Source organism: Acipenser ruthenus, chromosome 4 (assembly GCF_902713425.1).
Source record: "Acipenser ruthenus chromosome 4, fAciRut3.2 maternal haplotype, whole genome shotgun sequence".
NCBI lineage: Eukaryota > Metazoa > Chordata > Actinopteri > Acipenseriformes > Acipenseridae > Acipenser > Acipenser ruthenus.
Genome location: NC_081192.1, coordinates 36,671,119 through 36,692,998, shown reverse-complemented (window position 1 = coordinate 36,692,998; position 21,880 = coordinate 36,671,119). Strand labels below are relative to the sequence as shown.

At 35.9% G+C, this 21,880-nt stretch overlaps 1 protein-coding gene across 3 annotated transcripts; it reads left to right on the top strand.

Annotated features, from left to right (window-relative positions):
* The first annotated feature begins 5,422 nt into the window (after positions 1-5,422).
* Positions 5,423-19,528, top strand: LOC117400130 (CD83 antigen-like). 3 transcript variants are annotated; one of them, XR_004663370.2, is made up of 6 exons: positions 5,423-5,650; positions 14,395-14,528; positions 17,477-17,708; positions 17,811-17,908; positions 18,443-18,815; positions 18,882-19,528. XR_004663370.2 is itself a non-coding variant. In XM_034920635.2 (5 exons), the coding sequence occupies exons 1-5, from the start codon at positions 5,557-5,559 to the stop codon at positions 18,626-18,628; spliced, it is 744 nt and encodes a 247-aa protein (XP_034776526.2). In that variant the 5' UTR covers positions 5,423-5,556; the 3' UTR covers positions 18,629-19,528. The 3 variants fall into 3 exon arrangements, 2 of the variants coding, with proteins under 2 accessions (XP_034776526.2, XP_033855465.3); XM_034920635.2 differs by having other exon boundaries at positions 18,443-19,528; XM_033999574.3 differs by lacking the exon at positions 5,423-5,650 and adding an exon at positions 13,713-14,288 and having other exon boundaries at positions 18,443-19,528.
* The last annotated feature ends 2,352 nt before the right edge of the window (positions 19,529-21,880 follow it).

The window sequence follows — 21,880 nt, the reverse complement described above, 5'->3', positions numbered from 1 at the left end:
GTACATGTGTCAGGTTTTTGCTTTCTACATTTATAAACTATATGATTTAATGGTGCTAATGCTAACTCTAAAGCATTGAACACACAGAACAAGTTTGTTCATACTGTGCATTTTATAAATAGCTGTTTGGAAGATGTAGGTGCTATATCCCCTTCAGTCAGGATTTCTTCCCCCCCTATGCAGATAAAACACCATGGGGTCTATTTAAATGGTGCAAGATTCAAAATACTGTCACTCTTTAACTCTATATTAATGTAACTGGTGCTTTCCCCTTGGGGTTTTATATATAGAAACATTACTCCATATAGTAAAATTAATATTACTGCTTATAGTAAAAATCAAGTGAAATTAGGTTTGTCAAAAAAATGATAATGAATTTGAGTGTGTTGGTATTAAGATCTGCCATGGTTTAGATCGTTAAAATAGGCCCCTGTGTGACTACAAGACTTCTGGTTCTGGGGTCTGAAGGGGATTTAAGGAATTTGGGTAAAGTAAGTTATGAAATAACATATGATTTGATATATAGATATTTTACAGCCATATACAGACTTATATAACACTAGTTATGAGTTAATTTCTTTATAGCTGTCAATCTATATATTTTGCTTCCTATATGTTAACTGCAGGTGTTGCATTTTTTTGCTTTGCCAAAAGCTTTCTTTCTCCATAAACACAATAAACTTGGCATTTAGTACATTCTAGTAAAATCCAGTAAAAAAATGTGGTTAGTGTTGAGACTGTCATCTTAGAGACACACAAATTGATCATTTATTTGACCCAAATCAATGTATTTAATTACATTAATCACTAAGTTAGTATCCACATACTGGAAGAACATTTACAATTATATACCGGTATTATACAATTGTCACCAAGAACTGTACCAACACTCCCTTGAAACAGCTACTTCATTTCAGATATATTTTGTTTTCAACTCATATATCTGTTAATAGCTGTGTTCATTAAAAAATGTATTGATACAGAAAAAACTAAAAAATATTATGTGTTAATTACTTTTTTTTAATGCATTTGGAAACCTAACCTAAAAACACTCTCTGAGAAGCCCTGAAGTTTTCTGGCAGATGATTTCAATGTTGAATACACACCTGGGTTTCTAAATTATATGAAACCTGACAAATGTTTGGCAAACATGTTCCTTGTTCTGTGCGCATCTGGCGTAAATGTACATATTGTAGCGTGCACGGGGGAAGGCAGCAGCAGGGCTGGTAGGTGACGTAATCACAATCTGAAAAAAAAACCATAAACCCGATATACGGTCCTTGCAAAGCAGCCGCCTCCTTTGCACAGTAGTATTAGTGCTATGTTTTAGTGCCAGAGGTCCCAGGTTCGTGCCCTCCACCTGTGTGTGGATTGCCTCGCCCTGTGTGATGCGCCAGCCTGCGTTTGTCAATATATATCTAGATCTATATTTATATAGATATAGATATATATATATATATATATATATATATATATATATATATACTCACACAAAATCAGCATGTCAAATATTTGTTTATATAAAACCGAACGTTCGGATGTTGGAAGCTGATTGGCTTAAATATAGCTTAATGCACAGCTGAACTTTTTTGGCTAATTACGGTTCGATTAATAAATTATCAATACGCAACGTATTACTCGCAACAGTGAGCCTGAGTATAGTTTTTATTACTACTTTATTGTGCTTTATGACTCGTTTTTTCTCGATCACCTTGGCTAAAAGCAGTATGTGTATATATATATATATATATATATATATATATATATATATATATATATATTTTTTCAGTCGCTAAGTTTTTAATGTTAATTTTAGCCATTTTGGCTAGTTATCCCCCGTCGCGGCCTAGCGCATTGCAAAGCCTGCAACTAAATTCCGCCCTTCCCCGGGTCTACCACGTTGTCGGCTGGGTGTACTCTCGTTTTAACTAGCTTCAGCCATTTGAGGTAAGTAGCCGGACAGGGCTACAATTAATTATTTTGATCCCAGCTGGGATAAAGTAGTATTCTATTATTGTATTTATTGTTGGAAATGTTGAAAACCTCCAGTTTAACAGTGTCTGAATGCTTTAAACTATTTGTACAGTTTACAGTAACAGACTGTGTTCATGTACATGCTACAAAATACAAATCTCATTCGCTGATCTTCATAGCTACATGTAAATGCTGTATGCATACACAACCAAACAATTTGCAGATACTGGCTGATTTGAATTTTCACTGCATGACGTTGCATCTTTAAATAAAGGAAGTGCCTAACCAAATGTGTTTTTATATTCATTTCCAAGATTTCATGGACTTTTGTTCAAATTCACGATTTTCACAATTTCCGTGACACAATCGTATCTTTAATTATTAGTTTTAATGTTCAACTGTTATTTTTTTTTTTTTTTTTTTAAATCAGAAATGAACAATTCTTCATCTGCTCTTACTACACGGAAAACTGTTACTTTAGTACTTTGTATTTTGTCTTTAATTATTTTTAAAATAAAATGACCCAGAATCACTTAACTGTCTAGAATCTATTGGGTTTTCCCAACTACTGCTTTAAAATTAAAGCCAAAACAATAATGACGAATTAGTCAGTGTCAAGTCAGCTTGCAAAACCCAATAAAATTCCATGCTGAAAATAGAAACTGGAAGTAAAACCAGTCAGTGACTCATCTTTCCTCGGGAAACAGCCGGTTCAGTAAAACATTAACAAGAATTGCTAAAGGCTTTGTAAACAAATACTTGGTTATTGGAATACACACAAGGTTAAATAATAACAAGGGTGTGCTGAAACTGGTGCTCATACTTGTAATTGCCTTTAAGAAGTGTTCAAAGACAGGTATTAAATAAATCCATTCATTAATGTGTTGATTTCAAAACAAGAAAATCTGTGCTTCCCTCACCTTTACAACTGAGTACCAATCAATGGCAATGCATGTCCACGTTGAGTGTTTTAAAAGCCGTTTGGAAGCAAATTTTCCTCTTCTTTTTACTGCCATACCGAGGCTGTGAACTGACAAGCCGTGGCTTCATTTAGCCCCATTTGCAGTTTGAACCTTGCCTTGGGAGTTTACCTGGGTTCTCCATCATGGTCTTGTTTTTATTGTTTACTTTTTTTATATATATGTAATGCATATTAATTTAAAGTTTGCTATGCAATAAATGCACTAGATTTTTTGGTGTTAAGGTAGTATATGAGCACAAAAACATGCATTAACATTATATTTTAATAATAATAATAATAATAATAATAATAATAATAATAATAATAATAGCTTAAATCATTGTCAGTGTTACTCTAAATTGTCAGTAGCATTTTTTTCAGACAGCAAAAACATTTTTCAGACAAATAGTTTTATGTCAACCTGGTTAGTGAAATGCTAAATTCAGGATTGCATATTGTAATAAATCACTCACCTTTACAGTAACAAATTCGACAGGTTCTTTATTGAAAAATCATAACATTAATTGTGCAGCAGGTTGCTGGACTTTGCTACTTCATGCAACCATTTTCAATGTATTCTTTGTTTCTGATCAGCAGCTGATCAAATGTGGCCTAGGCAAAAGATTTTTAAAGTAAGGAAAATCACTGCTGACTTTGGATACTAAATCTCCACCCTACTCAATCACGTGTCATCAGCTCAGCTGGTCAGTAACAAACCGTAAACTAAAAGGGGCGAAACCTGTAATCAATATTTTTTTAAAAAAAGCAGACTTGGATTGGAACAAAGTCTAGAATGGAAGGATACATTTTCCCACTCATAATGTACACATTATGTAATGAAAAAAAAACACCAAAATACATATAAAAGCACCTATTATGTTCAGGGCTTGAATTTCTCTTTTTTTGATTTTTGATTTGGTCTGGGGATATTTTTACGGTTCAGGGGAGCCTGGGTTACAGGGTTGTTTATCCACTGCAGAGCCAAGCCGTGCTACTGACATCACACGCAATGAAAGACATATGTTATTAATTGTTGTTATTAATTAACTCAGTTTGCCAAAAATGTGCAAACAAATGGTGTTCAAAAATGAATACAGACGGAACAGCTGTATCTTGTATCGCTATATTTTGTAAATAGATTTAGTTATGTCTTTATAATCCAAACATTCTACTGATTATATAAACTTACTAAAGTTCAATTAGTTCTGTTGAAAGGGAAAAAAGGTGGTTTTAAAAATATGATTTGCCAAAGATATCCCATTTAAGGATAGTTGTTGTTTTTTCTTGTTGTTTTTTTTATTTGGGTGCTTTAAAAAAAAAAAAAAAAAAAAGAATCTGCGCGAGCGCAATGATATCCGTAGTTGTATGTCTGGTACAGCTGTACAGTATTTTGTTTGACTATATTTTTGTAAATAAGTTTAGAATTGTTTTATTTTTCACTTTTTCTCTTTATATTAATATAATAAAGGTCAAGGATGAGAAATGTGGTAGAAATTTGTGTTTTTGAGTGAGTGAGTTAAGTGTACCATCTCCACGGTTTATCTCCATTTGCTTCAAATCGTCAAAACTCGGGCATAAACTTTCTCATTTCTGTTGCATCACTCCAGATCTTCCTGAACACTTCTGTCTGTCCACAGAAAAACTGGAGCATGCACTTCCTCAGCGTCCCAAGGCTGTACTTTTCTCTCATCACCCTCCCTGCCCGCCGTGTTTTTTTTTTTTTTTTCTGGCGTGTACTGACTGATACAGCGTAATGGTGAAAATCCTCAGCCCCGCCCCTGACCCGGATTCAGATGCCTGAGTTTCACGTTGTGGTTCTCGCTTGGCTCGACAAATAGCCAGTGGAGAACCACCCGTACCTGTACCGAGCCCTCATGGGTGGGATGTGCCAGTGGAGAAGGGGTATCAGACTCCCTTGCTAAGGGAGCCGTTGTCATGAAATAAGTCCGCCCCCATAACAAATCCGCCCTCCAGTGAATCTGATGTTGAAGATTTTAATTGTTTAAACAGGTTATATGGTAAATTGCACATTTTTAAAAAGAGGAAAAGAGTGGCTGGAGTAGCTGTAGATCTTGACAGTGTAGAAACAATTACTATGTCAAGGCAACCAATGATTGTTTAAAGACGATGATTAGTACACAAGGAACGGGAATGTTCTTAATTCATTCAGGTAGTTCTTATATCTCATTATTTTTAGTTTTTTAACCGTCAAGGATATGCCAAATTGAACAGTTAAGCTTGATTAACGAAAAAAATTAGATTTTTTTTTTCAGTTCAACATAATAGCTGAAAATGCAATTAAACCCGATCAGAGATAATGGAGACTCTGTGGTGAGGGGGCGTGAAACTATTCCACCGGGGAGACTTAATTCTAGAATAATTCTAATTCTAGGGAGACTGTATCAGAATAGATTCGCCGGAAAGGGGCGGATTTGTTTCGCGACGTCGGCTCTTTTAGCGAATCAGCTTTGAGCGCTGTTGTTTTCCTGTGTGGTGGGCGGGGCGGACGGAGCGGCACAGTGTGTGTAGAGTGCAGGGTCGCGGCAGTTAAAATCCCGGTCTCCTCTGCTATAAGCAACGAAAAAAGTTGTTGGTGCGACCATCAATTTTTTAAGGTGCTCATGTGCGATCAATGCTTTCACAACCTCAAAAATGGATCAGAAATAAAAATGATGTCAGCTAAACATAAACTCATCAGAAAAACAAGGTTTAACGGTAAGTGGTATGCAACAACGTGCACTTATTATAACTGTTGAGTGCTTATGGTTTGCTAGACAGTTATTAGGGCATTAAGAAAACAAATCTAAATGTAGCTGTATCTTTTTAGTTTCTCATTCCGTAAAGTGCCTCAGTCAATGAAATTGTATAACCAGATTTTAATGTATTGGTCCTTGTCTTGAGAAAAACATCTCTTGCTAACAGCATACCTTGCAGCTCTGCTCAGCAAGTGCGCTTCATTATATTTGTTTAACCTTCACTGACCCCTACACCTGTATGAAATCTGCCTCCCTGGTTGCCTCCAGAGGACACTAAAATAATCAGAATTCACAGGGTTGTCTTTTCTCCAGTTCTGTAGAAATTTAAGCAATGGCCTTTCTTTAGTCAAGTATAACTCTGTTTATTGGTTTTTATTAATTTCATTTTGCGGTGCTTATTTTTTAGCTATTTTAATATGTAAATCGTTTTTTGGGGGGCTTTCGCTTTTTATATACTCTATGAAATTATTGTTTTCGGTTACTTTCAGTTTTTTCTGTCACAATCTGAATAGTAACTGGACAGTACTTGCACACTTGAATTGTACCTTCTTTCCTCTGCTGACTTCCACAACAAAATCCTTACGGGCATATTCTGGGGTTTTTGTGTGTTTAGGCATTTTCTTACATTTTGCTACAATTTGTAATTTTGTTTTAAATTCCACAAGCATGTAAATACTATGTACTGTAATATAGCTTTAAATCTCACGGGCAAGAACATCTCATTTTAAATCTCGCAAGAGTGTTACAATCCTTCTGAAAATCAGAAGCCCTGAGTATAACCTACAGTACAATGCCACATGTTAATGTAAATCTACGTTCACTTAATATCGGTAGTTTTTCTAAAAAGGCCCTGTACCACTGGTATTCATACCTGTATAATATGAATGTATGTGCTGTCACATTTTAAGTCATGTTTGTCTCTTCCTTTGTTCTTTGTTGATTCCTCCGTCTTTTGATGAAACAAAGAAGCACCAACAAAAATCGCAACACTAATATCCCCATAGTCACATAGTGCCCTGGGTGTGCATTTCAAATATCTGTTTTCTAGTTTCCTAGAATGCAACTTCTATGTAACAGAGAGATATTCTTCTGACTTAACTATATGTTTATTAGGACTCACATGTCTGACTTTCTCTCCTACAGTGTAGGGTTTTATAGTTTTTCATACAATTCACAAATATGGTCTCACTCTGAGGAGAATTACAGTAAAAATAAGAAAATTGTATTAATTGACCTGAACTTGACGCATAAGTTTCCCCAGTATATTTTGCACAATTTTTTTTTTTATTTCATTTGCACAACTTTGGTCCTCTAGGGTCATTCCACATTAGGTTGAAGAGTTTATCAATCAAATAATGAATGGATTAATACCTGAATAGAGGTTTAATTGGTTCAATTAAGCAATTAAGGGGAATGGTTGTAACAAATATCTTGTCTAGAATGGCCCTTGCGGTGCACCATTGTCCTACTGTGATTCCAAAAGCTACAATGTAATTGTGTGCATGACCATATCACCTTGAAGTAAGCACTGTAAATATAATTTAAACACAACTGTCAAAAACAGAGTTGAGAATGATTCCTATTCCCAGGGGCACCAATTCATATTTACCCTTTATAACTCAAATAAATAAAAAACTTAATAAACCTAGCAATAAAATGCACTCTTGTTTCCTGCAACACACACTGTAAAAAAACAACATACTGATAAGTTAGTGACAATTAACAAAAAGAAAGTCAACCAACAAGTAGACAACCATAAATAATCCTAACAAAACTCAATACATTTATAAATCAAATTTTAGTTACCACTTTCCAAGAAATAGCCTTTGTAAGGTCAGTTAGATAGCTGTCAGTACGTGAAAAGGTACCATAGTATGTGTAATAGCTTCATGTCGATGGAAATATTGACTAGATTTAGATGAACAGGTAAGAAACAAGGGGTTTAAAAAATAGGAGAACCCTTTCTGCATTTGCGTTACTGAATTACTTAAGCCATAGTGCCTGTCGATGAAGGCTCTACCGTGTCGTAGTTGACCGCGACTGGAGTTCTGTGTCCCAAGCCGAAGGTGAGGGTGCTAAATGAAAGTCAAGGTCAGCTACCACAGAGTAGAGCCTTCATCTTGAGGGCACTTCTGCTATTAGAAAACCATTTTTTCTAATTATTTTCTTTAAAACCTAGATTTACCTTGAACTTATAATGATTCATTGGGTACCATTCCGCTGAGTTTTAGGAAAATAATCCTGAATGTTAATAAAGGACAACATACATAATGAGAGAAAACACAGGACAGTGCCAGATATCTGAGTTGAACAATATTACTGAACTGTTCATTTCTCGGTTTGTTGTTGTTGAAATATGCTGAGCTCCAGTCGAGACGACAGGCTGTGTTTGGCTGACTTGGCAGTTGCAGGTACTGTATTTTTTATTTTCCTTTTACAATGGCCCGACTCGTACTTGTGAGGGGCCGACATAATACTCGCGAGACTGTTTCGACTCTGAAGACGTCATACAATTTGTGACGCACGCGGGGCCCCCTTGCCCTAAGGCCGGCCCCCCTTGCCCTAAGGCCGGCCCTGTCAGTAATGCTTGGCTTTGTGAGTCATTCAAACAAGTAAATGCAGTAAATAAGTACACATAAAATAGTAATAATCATTTTCCAGACAGCAACTACATTGCTTGGCCCTTTAATAACAGCAAAAGAGGTAGCATTACCCATATACCTGCTACAACACGAGGGCACAACGGCACAAATCCAGTTCCTATGGAGAACGCTAGGGTAATATGCTTTTTAGGGCAGACCAAACCTGTCAGTAAATTTTTACAGAAAAAAGTCTCCTTAAACATTACTAAAACTTTTGTGTATCACTTCAAACTACTAAATGACGTTAAAAGTTAATGATGAGATAACAAGCCAAACTCTAGGAATTTCATCAGTCGTCGGAATTGCGAAAAACTAGTATTATTTTAATTAAATAGTCGGAATGTGGGAAGGAGTGCTTTGAGTATCGCAAATATTCTTTAAAATGTGCCTTAAACGTTCCTTATTAAGGCATTTTGGTACAGACACTTTTGAGTATAGAGGCCACTGTGTATTAAAGTTACGGTTTCCGCGTGGCCATAAATATAAACAGTTGCACGTATATAGACTTGCTTTCAAGATTATTTTTTGTTCATTTGTTCAAAAACAACAGTAAGAAAAAAACATACAAATACATAACCAGAACATAAGTTCTTAAGACTCCCACTTTATCAACATTTGAAATAAAACATTTTACGCTGTGTTTCATTACAAGTGAGCAGCCAACAATAATGACGCATTACTTGCATAACAGTAAAAGCTCACTTACAAAATTGAACAGCCACTACAGTAGTTGCAAAACAGCAATAAACCTCCAGTCACAAAATTTAACAGTATGTCCAGTACTTTCATCATGACCCACATCTTTTTTCCTGTTGCTAACCACAGCAACGGGAAAGAAGATCACTGATTGGCTAGAGAGGATGACAAGGCATTCTAATCCCCCAGTAGTAAAAGACAATATATTTCCTTTTCTGTTACAGTTTATTTTTCAGCATTATTTTACAACAAAATTACATATAAATAATAGAAACATTGTAGTCACATTAAAAGTTGCGGCAACTATAAAAAGTTGTGGTTTGCGTTAAAAGTTGCGGTTTCTGCAACAAATTGACAGCCCGCTATTTTCTTACAGCCTTATATATATATATATATATATATATATATATATATATATATATATATATATATATACAGTGCCTTGCAAAAGTATTCAGACCCCTGACCAATTCTCTCATATTACTGAATTACAAATGGTACATTGAAATTTCGTTCTGTTTGATATTTTATTTTAAAACACTGAAACTCAAAATCAATTATTGTAAGGTGACATTGGTTTTATGTTGGGAAATATTTTTAAGAAAAATAAAAAACTGAAATATCTTGCTTGCATAAGTATTCAACCCCAGTGCTGTGGAAGCTCCCAGTTTACACCAATGAAAGAAATTGCCCTAACAAGGACACAATTACCTTACCATTGGCCTCCACCTGTGAACCATTAAAGTTGCTGTCACATTTTCTGGATAAAAACCCCACTGTTGAAGGACTGTTGTCAGGCTGTCAATCTGAAGGAAAATGAAGACCAAAGAGCGTTCTACAGAAGTTAGAGATAAAGTAATATAAATGCATAGATTAGGGAAAGGGTACAAAATAATATCCAAGTGTTTGGATATCCCAGTGAGCACAGTTGGATCAATAATCAGGAAGTGGAAGCTGCATCACACCACCCAGGCACTGCCAAGAAAAGGCCGTCCCTCAAAACTCAGCACTCAAACAAGAAGGAGACTTGTGAGAGAAGCCACAGAGAGGCCAACAATCACTTTGAAGGAGCTACAGAGTTCAGTGGCTGGGAGTGGAGTAATGGTGCACCAGTCAACCATATCAAGAGCTCTGCATAACACTGGCCTGTATGGGAGGGTGGCAAGAAAGAAGCCGTTACTCAAAAAGTATCATCTGAAAGCACGTCTGGAGTTTGCCAGAAAGCATGAGAGTGACCCAGCTGCGATGTGGGAAAAGGTTTTGTGGTCAGATGAGACCAAGATAGAGCTTTTTGGCCAAAACTCAAAGCGCTATGTGTGGCGCAAACCTAACACTGCCCATGCCTCAAGACACACCATCCTTACAGTGAAGTATGGTGGTGGCAGCATCATGCTGTGGGGATGCTTCTCATCAGCAGGGACTGGGCATCTTGTTAAAATTGAAGGAAGAATGGATGGAGCAAAATACAGGGAAATACTGCAAGAGAACCTGCTTCAGTCCGCTAAAAAACTGAAGCTTGGGAGGAAATTCACCTTTCAGCAGGACAATGATCCCAAGCACAAGGCCAAAGCAACATTGGAGTGGCTCAAGAACAAAAAGGTGAATGTCCTACAGTGGCCCAGTCAAAGTCCTGATCTCAATCCCATTGAGAATCTGTGGCACTATTTGAAAATTGCGGTCCACAAGCATCGTCCAACCAACCTGAACAACCTGGAGCAAATCTGCCAAGAATAATGGGCCAAAATCACTCCGACACTGTGTGCAAAGCTGGTACATACTTACCCCAAAAGACTTAAAGCTGTTATTGCAGTGAAAGGTGGCTAATGTGTGGGGGTTGAATACTTATGCAAGCAAGATATTTCAGTTTTTTTATTTTTCTTAAAAATATTTCCCAACATAAAACCAATGTCACCTTACAATAATTGATTTTGAGTTTCAGTGTTTTAAAATAAAATATCAAACAGAACGAAATTTCAATGTACCATTTGTAATTCAGTAATATGAGAGAATTGGTCAGGGGTCTGAATACTTTTGCAAGGCACTGTATATACACTGAGTGTACAGAACATTAGGAACACCTGCTCTTTCCATGAAATAGAGTGACGAGGCCAGTGGTCAAAAATGGCTCATTGATGAAAGAGGCCAAAGGAGGCTGACACGAATTGTGCAGAGCAACAGACGGGCTACAGGGCTAGGATTGTCCAGAAATGGTTCCATGAACATGACAGTGAATTCAGCTTACTGCAGTGGCCTGCCCAGTCACCAGATCTCAATCCAATTAAGCATCTGTGGGATGAGATGGAACAAGCTATTCGGAGTAGAGATCCACTACCAGCCAACTTGACACAACTGTGGGAAGCATTGGAGTCAACATGGGCCAGCATCCCTGTGGAACGCTTTCGACACCTTATACAGTTATTGCCCCAACAAATTGAGGCTGTTCTGAGGGCAAAAGGGGCAAAAACTCAATATTAGGAAGGTGTTCCTAATGTTTTGTACACTCAGTGTGTGTATATATATATATATATATATTTGTAATTCCAACGTTCCAGATGGAATATAATTAACAAAAGGCCTGCTTGCACATACTATATGGCCTATTTCTAACATGTCTAAAAAAAACTGTACCGATACTGCACAAATGCAAATAAAGATTCCTCATCGATCACATTGCTATAGCAGTACAAAACATCCTGACTCTCTCCAAGCAATAATTGAGACTGATGTTGTCTCTATTTATCCATAAAGCAGTGTCAGCATAAGCAGTATCATTTTGAGTTTATCCCTCACTGCCTTGTGAGCATGGGAGCATCCTCTTAGAATTCATGCAGTCTACTTCAACACCCAGCTGTTTTGGAAAGACTGTTACTAATGTGGTTTCATGATGCGCTACTCTAAAATAAGGCATGCAACCACACCATACGGTTTATTTATACCAGAGGTTCTCAAACTGTAGGAGGCATCACAAACATAAGACTTCATTATGTTTATTTAAATAAAAATGAGTGATTCAGTCTAACATGCCCTTTGAAAGTAATTTCTACTTAAAAACAAATATCGATAAGTGCTTGCTTACTGGGAAACAGGAGTCAATTTTCTGAACTTCCATGTAGTTATAAAGAACAATAATTTTAAAAAATGTTGTTATTGTGATGGATTTCCTGTTTAGATTATAAAAATCTACATGGATGTAATATATTAGAAATGACAGTGTATCTTTTTATACATGTGCTCATTCCAATGATGATGGTGTTAGTTTTGCTCAGATAAATTGTTTCTCAGCCTGCAGCTGCAAACTCACTTAAAATGTATATTACATTATGGAAATATATTGTGATTTCTGGCACAATCACAGGGGTCTCTCATTAATTATATTACTCTGTGCCAACTGTTTTATTATCAAATGTGAATATTCATATTCTTGTTTTAGAAATTTCTAAAGAAAATGTGATTGTCATACCTACTGGTTTCCAAACAAAAAAGATTGTAAACAGCTTTATTTTCTTTATAATCAGTAGTAGCCATTTACAGCCGTATACATAATATTAAAGCTCCCAGAGTTTTATTATGTACAGCTGTAAGATTATAAGGTTTATTATGTACAGGTCGCGTGGGCATCTTAACTGACTTCACCACAGCACACACTCAGTTTAATAAAAATGAAGATCAGATTTCAAAATATTACTGATAAAGAGATATGTTCGTTGACAATCAGTAAAATGCTTGCACATGTTGAGTGATATAAATTTCCAAAAAGTGCAAATGGAAGAAAATCGTGAAAACCAACATCAACTCGACAACATACTGGCGAAATGTGTCCTGTCAGTGATGCGTTAAAACTGAGAATAATTTAACAAGCCGCACGCCCTCCGTGGTACACTGAGAAGCATACAGGCATTTAAAGTGACACAGATATGAAAGTATAATTTACTACGGTAACCAAATAGACTTTAAAAAAAACACAATACAGTCTAGTGGCAAAACAAAAGCATTAAAAAAGGGGGGGGGGGGGGGGTGGTCATGTGTGCTATACTTTTTCAAGCTATAGTAAACGACTACAACTAATTATAAAAAGTAAAGTACAACAAAGTGTCAAAAGCCTATAATCGTATCTCGGGCTTCTAGTGATGGATAAATAACTCGACCATTGCTCTCTCGTCATTTAACTTGTCACCAGAAGCCCTCGATACGATTACAAGTTCATTATGCATGCTTTGATGTAGTTTATTCCTTGTATAATTGAATGAATGTGTTATTCAGATTTTCTTACCTTTATAAGGCTTTGTAACTGTATACTATTCTCGTGAGTCGTGATTTAATATTTTAAAAGTACGTCCTTATGGTACTAAACTTATAAGAACAAATGGGCATTGTGCGTTCTGCTTGTTTGGTATTTCCATTACGCGGGAGACGAAACCTAAAAAACATGTAGTAGGTAAATCCCCCAAACGGAACTAGTAGTAGTTTTGTCTGCGTATGGTAATTCCGCTGGTTAGTGTTTGTTTGGGGATTTTACATGTTGGGATTTTTTTTAATATATTAAAAAATCCCACAATGTAAATTAAAACATTTCTCATTTAAAACTTGACGTTCTAGCTTGGGTTTATGTTTTTAACCCTGTGAAAATACGACCACATTACTGTGGTGTCATTGTAAAGAAAGAAAGTAAAATGTAAACAGAAAACGAAATAACGTTTTGCAGAAGTTGTGTGTGTATGCATATAAGGAGAGCGTCCCCTAGCTACATGGAACAAGGTGCCAAGGGGGGCTAAAACATTTCAGGGCGCAAGCAACAGACCACCATCAAATCTTCCCAAACATTTTTTTTTCGCTGAATTACAACACAGCCCTCGCTTTTCATTCAAAATGATTATAAAATACGTTGCTTACCTTTAAATAGAAACACTAAATGTAGCCTATATTTTGTTTAAGAAACCTATTCGTAGCCAAAGTCGCCGTTCTACTTTTTTCATTTTAATGATGGAATGTTTATGTTAAGTTCGTAAATTAATGAATTAGTCATTAAGCAGACGCTTTTATCCAAAACAACAACAGAGACTAAGGGGTGAACTATGCATCAACAACTGCTGGGAGGGCCGGGGTTTCCTGGTTACGCACAATAACGCGACACTCAGTTTCAGTCAATTCTGTAAAAGTAGCAGGCGTGTTCCTACAGCAGTGTCATTGGTTCCTTCAGAGCGAAGAGTGTTACACGTTTGCCAAAGATGGTTCATTTTGTGTTTCTGGTTTTTGCATATGGTAAGCAGAATTTTTAGAATTCGCATGGTTGTAAGTTGAATAATTAAATGTAAGTCTTTGTAATATACGGTATTTATATTCAATTTTTTTGTTTGTTTTTTTACAGTCTACGCTTGTGTTTACTCTGCTGTGAATGCTACAGTAAAGGAGATTACAGTAAATTGTGATGAAGATGCAGTTCTCACGTGTGAAGCTGGAATGGAGTTAGGGGTGACATATCGATCTTTACTCTGGTACAAGGTACGAGAAACATAACCTTTTTTTGTGTGTTATTCTTAAAGAGAGCCAGAAATATCTAAGGAGCCACACGAAAACAACGAATAACATTGTGTGTCCTTGGTGTCAGTATCTTCTTGATTAAACACACTAGCAATGAGCTGTCAAATCTTTTGTATAAAATATATATACATTTATGTATGGTATTGATGTGATACAGCCATACTCTTTTGACTTCACTACGTATTATGCCTTTTTTTCGAATGGCTCAGGATGCATATATAACCTTCATCCATGTAACAATTGTAAGACTGCTAAATAATAATAATAATAATAATAATAATAATAATAATAATAATAATAATAATAATAATAATAATCGAGAGGAATGGTAATTCCTTTCGCCAAGTTACAGCGAAGCGCGAGAACTGACAGTGACTATCTATCTGAAACAAAAACACATTAGAAAAGTGAGAAAAAAAATGCCAAGTTATCAAAAGTGCCCAGTCATTTAAAGTAGAGATATCAAAAGCACAAGCCAAGTTTCAAGAAACTATTGGGGCAACTTTGCCCAGCACAAATTGTTTCTACTAACTTGGCTTGTATTTCTGATATCTCTACTTTAAATGGCTGGGCACTTTTGATAACTTGGCATTTTTTCACATTTACAATGTGTTTTTGTTTCATATATATATATATATATATATATATATATATATATATATATATAATCAACAAAAACTGTTCCATAAATGTTTTATATAAATGTTCTTCCTATTTTGATATAAATTATTTTGCTTGCATGCTCTGCCAGTGTTTTCAATCAAGGTCTATGTGTCTCAATAGTCTCCTCAGATTTGTATGTGGATTATCAATACAGCATGTACAAAAACAAAACACGTGGTCAGATATGAATCACATTTAGATGACTTGGTCCACATGTATTTGGGTGTAAGAGTACACTGAATAACTTATGTATTGGTAAGGAAGGTTGTAGAGAGGAAAACAGGTGATTCAGTGGACAGAAACTAGAAAATCTATTTTTACATGGATTGAGTGGGCATTGTGTTGTTAAGTTCCTGTTTGTTGTTGAATAAAGTGTCTGTCTGTTCAGCACTGTGGGTGTTGAAAGATCACAGGCCTCTTGACTAATTTGTTAAAAATAGGAAGAGATTCTGGTTCATCCTCAATTATTAAATGACAGCAAATATGTATGTAAATACTGGCTTAAAATACAGTAGTATAAAGATGAACCAAATTTGGTTGCTATAGCGAATACAATAAAAAAAAAACCCAGCAAACTTTGTTTTGTGTTATATTTAGCAGAAACAGTGCATTACAAGGTAAGAACAGTTAAGTTAAAATTATAAAATTCCCTGATAAGATCCCAACTAGAATACTGAGTACAGATGAAGTGAAGGGATCACAAAAAAAAATATATATTGCATTCAAGAAAGTGTGAAGAATGGCTACTAGTCTGATTAGCAAAAGAGTGTGCGCTTAAAGGCAATACAGTACAACATCACATATCCAACCCCCTGTGGACTGGGGTATAGGCGGATATGTGAAAAAGTCTTTTTAGCAGCCTGGAGGTAGAGAGTGAATACTTACCAAATAAAAAAAAAATGTTGCGGATTGCACCACCCCTCCCCACTCCCGATTTTGTATTTTCAAAAGTTGACAGGTATGAGCTTCTTATGTTAAAAAACACAAGAAGCCAGGATGATATCGCTAGCCCTCAGAGGAGTGCACTATAGTGTTCCCCCAGAGACATCCAAACATCGGAATCGCATTTTGAGGATTCCAAATGTTCGCTCAATTACAGTATGAGCACATTTAAATGTACGGTTATACCTCTGTTCAGCAGGGGTCATGTCTTGTGAACCACTGGCTTAGGAGTTTAAATACAACCGTTCTTCCTGGTTTAATAACAGTGGACAGATGCATCTTTATATTTCTTAACCCAGCCAGCTACTAGTTGAAGATGATTTGTTAGTGTTAAAATGGTTGCACCTTATATATCCCATATGATCTGTGTTATTTCGTGATTCAATAATACTTTACTGTATAAGGGTTATTTGCTAATTAACAGCTTTAAGTATTTCACGATGTAACAGAAGATTGAGAATTACAATTGAAAACCCATCTGCAGTGGGAATCCCATCTACTGAATGTACAGTTCAGAGGCTTGTCATAAAAAGATGTGGTATCTCTTTATTATTATTATTATTATTATTATTATTATTAATAATAATAATAATAATAATAATAATAATAATAATAATAATAATAATAATAATAATAATAATAATAATAATAATTGCTTAGCAGGCACCCCAAAGTATCACATTGCAAAATATCACATTGTAAAGTAGCACATTTCAGAATATCACATTTCAGATAAGAGCAGTTGTAAAGTACAATAAAATCAGTAGCAAAAGATCAAATTCAAATAAGAGAAAAAAAATAGAGAATACGGTAAATAATTATATTTAAGAGTGGGTTTGACTAAGAGCAGTAAACTTATAGTAAAGATATTAGTACGATGAGTGGATGAGAATGATTTCAAATAAGAGCAATTATAAAAAAACATGAATACAGATACCTATAAGAGTAAAGTCAAATACAAGATACAGGAAGTAGTTATATTAAGAGCAGTAGTAGAATACGGCAAGGTATGGAGCAGTTCAGTGCAATTACAAGCTGATGCAAGTACTGATACAATTGGGTGCCATATAGTCCAGTATAGCTGAGAGTTGTGAGGTTTACAGATGCTGTCTGAACAGGTGTGAGTCCTGATATCCGTGGGTAGGTCGTTCGACCACTGAGGTGCAAGGGTGGAGAAGGAGCAGGCTCTGAAAGCGGGGGAGCAGAGGGGGGATATTTACTTATAGCAAGTATCTGCACATCTTTTTTACCAGCAAAATAAACATTGTTTATTCACCTATAAAAATATACTTCTTTGTTTTCAGTGTAATGAAGATCTCCCAGACTCTTTGACAGGAATCATTCGCAAGAAACTAAAGAGCAATCTGACCCAAAAGTTTAATGGCTTCAATCGGTCAGTTGAAGTACTGGATGATGGTTCAAATGATCTGAAAATAAACAAGGCCACAGTGGAGGACAGTGGGAAGTACAAATGCTCTCTATCAGCTCCACTTGGAATGCAGAACAAAAAGGGATACATTCGATTAAAGGTTCTTGGTGAGTACTGAGTTTCCATACAAAGCTCTAATTGTCTAATTAACAAAGCACACACTTTCCTAACTGTTAAAATGAAACCCTTTTGTCTTCTTTTTCTTATAGGTTGTCCAACTCATCAGACAGTTACTTACTTGGACGCTTACTGTATTGTTTTCTCAATGATAATACTGGTAGCTTTAGTGGCTTGTTTCTTGTCTTGGGTAAGTGTTGTATTCACTGCATTATCATTATGTCTTATTTTTATAGTGAAATAAATATTGTACAATATGGAACTACTTTTACAGAATATGTATAATATTGTGTAGTAGAAAAACAATTAGACAAAAGTGGCAACTAATAACTAGTATTATTCATGTATTGTATCATGTACAGAAGCCAGGTTAATGGCAGGGGCATTTCTAACAATAACAATTTGTGAACTTTTATTTTCCAGAGAAAATACTGTATGTTGTGTTAAAAGGGTTTATAGATGCAAAATTATCTAAGACTCACATAATTTAAATGTCTGTTTTGAAGCATTGCAAAGGCAAATTTTACTCCTATAAAACTAGCAAGAAACTATTCAGACTAACAATTTGACTGATATTTCCAACAGCTAAATGTCTTTGCAAGTGTCATATCGTAGTTATGAAATAATTTACTTCCTAATAAGAACATGTCACTTTGCTGCTGCCTTAATAAACAGTGCTTCAATGCTTGGTAATGTAATTAACTTTTTCTTTTTTTTTTTTTAGAAATGTTTGAAAACTGTTTTAGATGGTGGCCTCAGTGTTACTAAGGAGCAGGTTAAGATAAACATGAAGAATATTCAGAAGAAGGCAAACTTACCATTACTTCAGAACACCAGCTTGAATGGAGGTGAAGCCCAGAATCCTGCTGGAAATACCTGTCAGCACCACACTTGCCTGTTATTACCTTGATTTGGGATGAACGTCTTGCTCCTACAGTAGCTAACCTCGCAAGATAGAGATGTTTGCCATGGCTGAGACTCCGGTCGCCAATCCAGGTTGCAGTTAGCCAGTGAAAAGTGACAGAGAGAAAGAGCTGAACTAATAGATATTGATGAAGGAATGCTTCACAAACGTGGTACAGTTTGGACAATCACATGTACTAAATAATCTGTAGTCCATAGCAACATCAGCCTGTTGCTCAGCTGAATGATGGGAGACTCAGAGCGGAGAGGCACAAACATACTTTTTTTTTTTTTTATTAAAGTCCAAGAATTTAAAAAAGAAATACTAAAACCCTTGCCATAGAAGAACTATAACTACAGACCATGCAGTGTGATTAAAAATGGCATTATTCTGTTCTATAAAATGATGTTCATATTGTGATCCTCAAGTTTTTCTTTGTACCAATAGGTCTATTTTTTATTTAAAGTCATGGCAGAGGATGTATGTTACAGGGGTCCTGTGGTACAACAGTGCCATCTCGTGGGTGTATTATGATTTTGAAAAAGTAAATTATAAGAGTTTCAGGAATACTAAGGAAGGGTACTGCAAGTCAAACATTTGGGTCCACAGACCATTTAGTATGGATAATCAGATCGCTAAAGAAGATTGCTGGAAACATGGCATACCGCTAAAGTTTCAAGATATTGTTTTTTCCTTTGCTTAAAGGAGAAGTTTTATATTTACTTGGAGTAATTTCAACAGGAATAAGTAGTTCTGCTTTTACTTTTTGATTCTGTGAAAGTTAAATAAATAAGCTATAATATTGCAGGAGTTACGCATTGAATCCATCTGAATAAGAAAAATGATGAGAGTGTGACCTATGGAAACTCTTTTGGTAAGCTATTAAAACTGAATGTTTGGCTCAAAGATTTTTGTACTTTTGTATTGCTGTAGAGACTTTACCTTCATTATATACAATTACCTTACACTGGTCAGCACCTCTTTAATATTAAGCATTGTAGTGCACAAATTACTATTTTGTTACATATATACAGTCACCTCCAAAATTATTGGCACCCTTGATAAAGATGAGCAAAAAAGGCTGTATAAAATAAACCACACAGGTAATGAGCTATATTTTATGCTCAAATATATGGGAAAACCATATTCTTTTATTCTAATACAATTGCTCAGAGAAAAAGTTTTTATATTAACAAGTAATAACATTTTTTCTCAAAAAGATAGGTGTCAGAAGTATTGGCACCCCTAAACATTCTTATAAATAAAATCAAACAAAATTAAATCTGCATTAACAATCTACTTCTTTAAGTTCATCTCAGTCTTAAGGAACTGTATTCTGACCTTCCATGGCTTCCTGTTTCACTGGGGTATAAAAATGAGGTAACACGCATATGAAATCCATTTGTCATCCATCACCATGGGGAAAGGCAAAGAACTCACAAATGAAAAGAGACAAATGGTTGTTGACCTTCATAAATCAGGCAATGGGTACAAAACAATAGCTAAAAAACAAAATATACCACTTACCACTATTAGGGCAATAATTAAGAAGTTCAAAACCACTGGAACAGTGGTAAACTTGCCTGGTAGAGGACACAAGTGTATCTTGCCCCCACGCACACTGAGGCAGATGGTTCGGGAGGCAAAGGGAAATCCAAGGGCCACAGTTGGAGAATTACAGTACTTGGTTGCATCTTGGGGTCACCAAGTCTCCAAATCTACAATTAGACGCCAATCTCATGGAACAAACAAACAGCCAGTGGCGATTCTGGAAATTAGCACAGAGGGGCACCAAGAGTGGCACAACTTAATCACGTAAGTTTTTTTGGGGCTTATTTTTAGGGGGTCTACAGTGTTTTTCACATATAATAAAATGGTCCACAAAGACAACCATGTAGATTAAAAAATAAAAAACCTAAAATTACATAACCTGAAGCAAAACTCCATGAAGTGAAAAAAACAAAACAAAAACACAATTATGTAACTTCCTGCATTTTAGGGAATTCTGAAGTGCCTCAAGCTGACCTACTTTAATATAAACCTGGACACATATATTTATTTTAAATGAATAGCAATAAAGAATAAAGTTAAATAGATATATAAATAATATTTTTAAAAAAGACTTTAATGCTGACCTTAAATTCTGGGTGAGATTTGAGCTGATGCAAGAAGCTGGCTCACATGGCTGGCTTTTCAAAGTAGCCCAATTCTGCGGGAGAACCGTGGATATGGCAACCTTGCCCTCTGCTCAAACTGCAAGACCAGACGCAAACAAATTCAGAATATTGAGAAGAAATGCAAGCAATGTATGAATTTGTTGACAGCTATTGCTGGGACAACTTGGGGGGCAGAACAGAAATGTTTAGCTATGATATATAAAGGTGCAGTATGGAGTGTTTGGGATTTTGGATGTCAAGTTCTGGGTGCTGCAAACAAAACCCAATTGCAGGTTTTTAATTAGAGAACGAGAATGGAAATACACAAACGGCAATGAACAGTGCAAGATTCGCAAGAACCGGTCTTTTGCTGTCCGGTCAGTGGTTCTGACCATACACGGTACACATTCCCTTAAAACCGGATGTCCGGTCCAAAACTGGGCAGTTAGCAACATGCATACTGACTACTGGAAAATGGGGATGTATCTACACAAAAATATTGTATAAGGGTGTTAGAGGGAGCACATCATCTGTTATTAGATGGCATGCGCCACCAATCTCTAATCAGAAGAAGAAGAAAAAGAACAGACGACTGACTTGTTCTCATGATTGGGTGTTAGGTCTTTCGATTTGTATGTATCACTAACAGGCGTGGGAACAGGAAGTCTTACAGAATACGCTAGGAAAGTGGTACGTCACGTTCCCATGACAACAGGGCCTCTGTTTGTAAACAAAGTCTGATCAAACCTACAGTATCCATTGATCTCCACCAGAAATTATTATAAACTTAGTTTAATTAAATAAGCTGCTTTTATGAATTCTAACGAGCATTCATGATGGTGCAGTGTTTTGTACCCGACTGAAACCACCAGAGTGAAAGAGAAAGTTGTAAATGTTCCCGTTTTCCAACGGATAAAAACCAATTCAGAATATGGCTAAAAGATGCAGGATTGTAAGCTATGTTTTTTTTTTTTTTTTTTTTTTTTAATAAAAAATTTTAAAAAAGTAATTAAATATAATAACATATAGCGGCTCCCGAGTGGCGCATCCGGTAAAGGCACTCCGCGTGGAGTGCAAGATGCGCTCTATAGACTAGACGTCG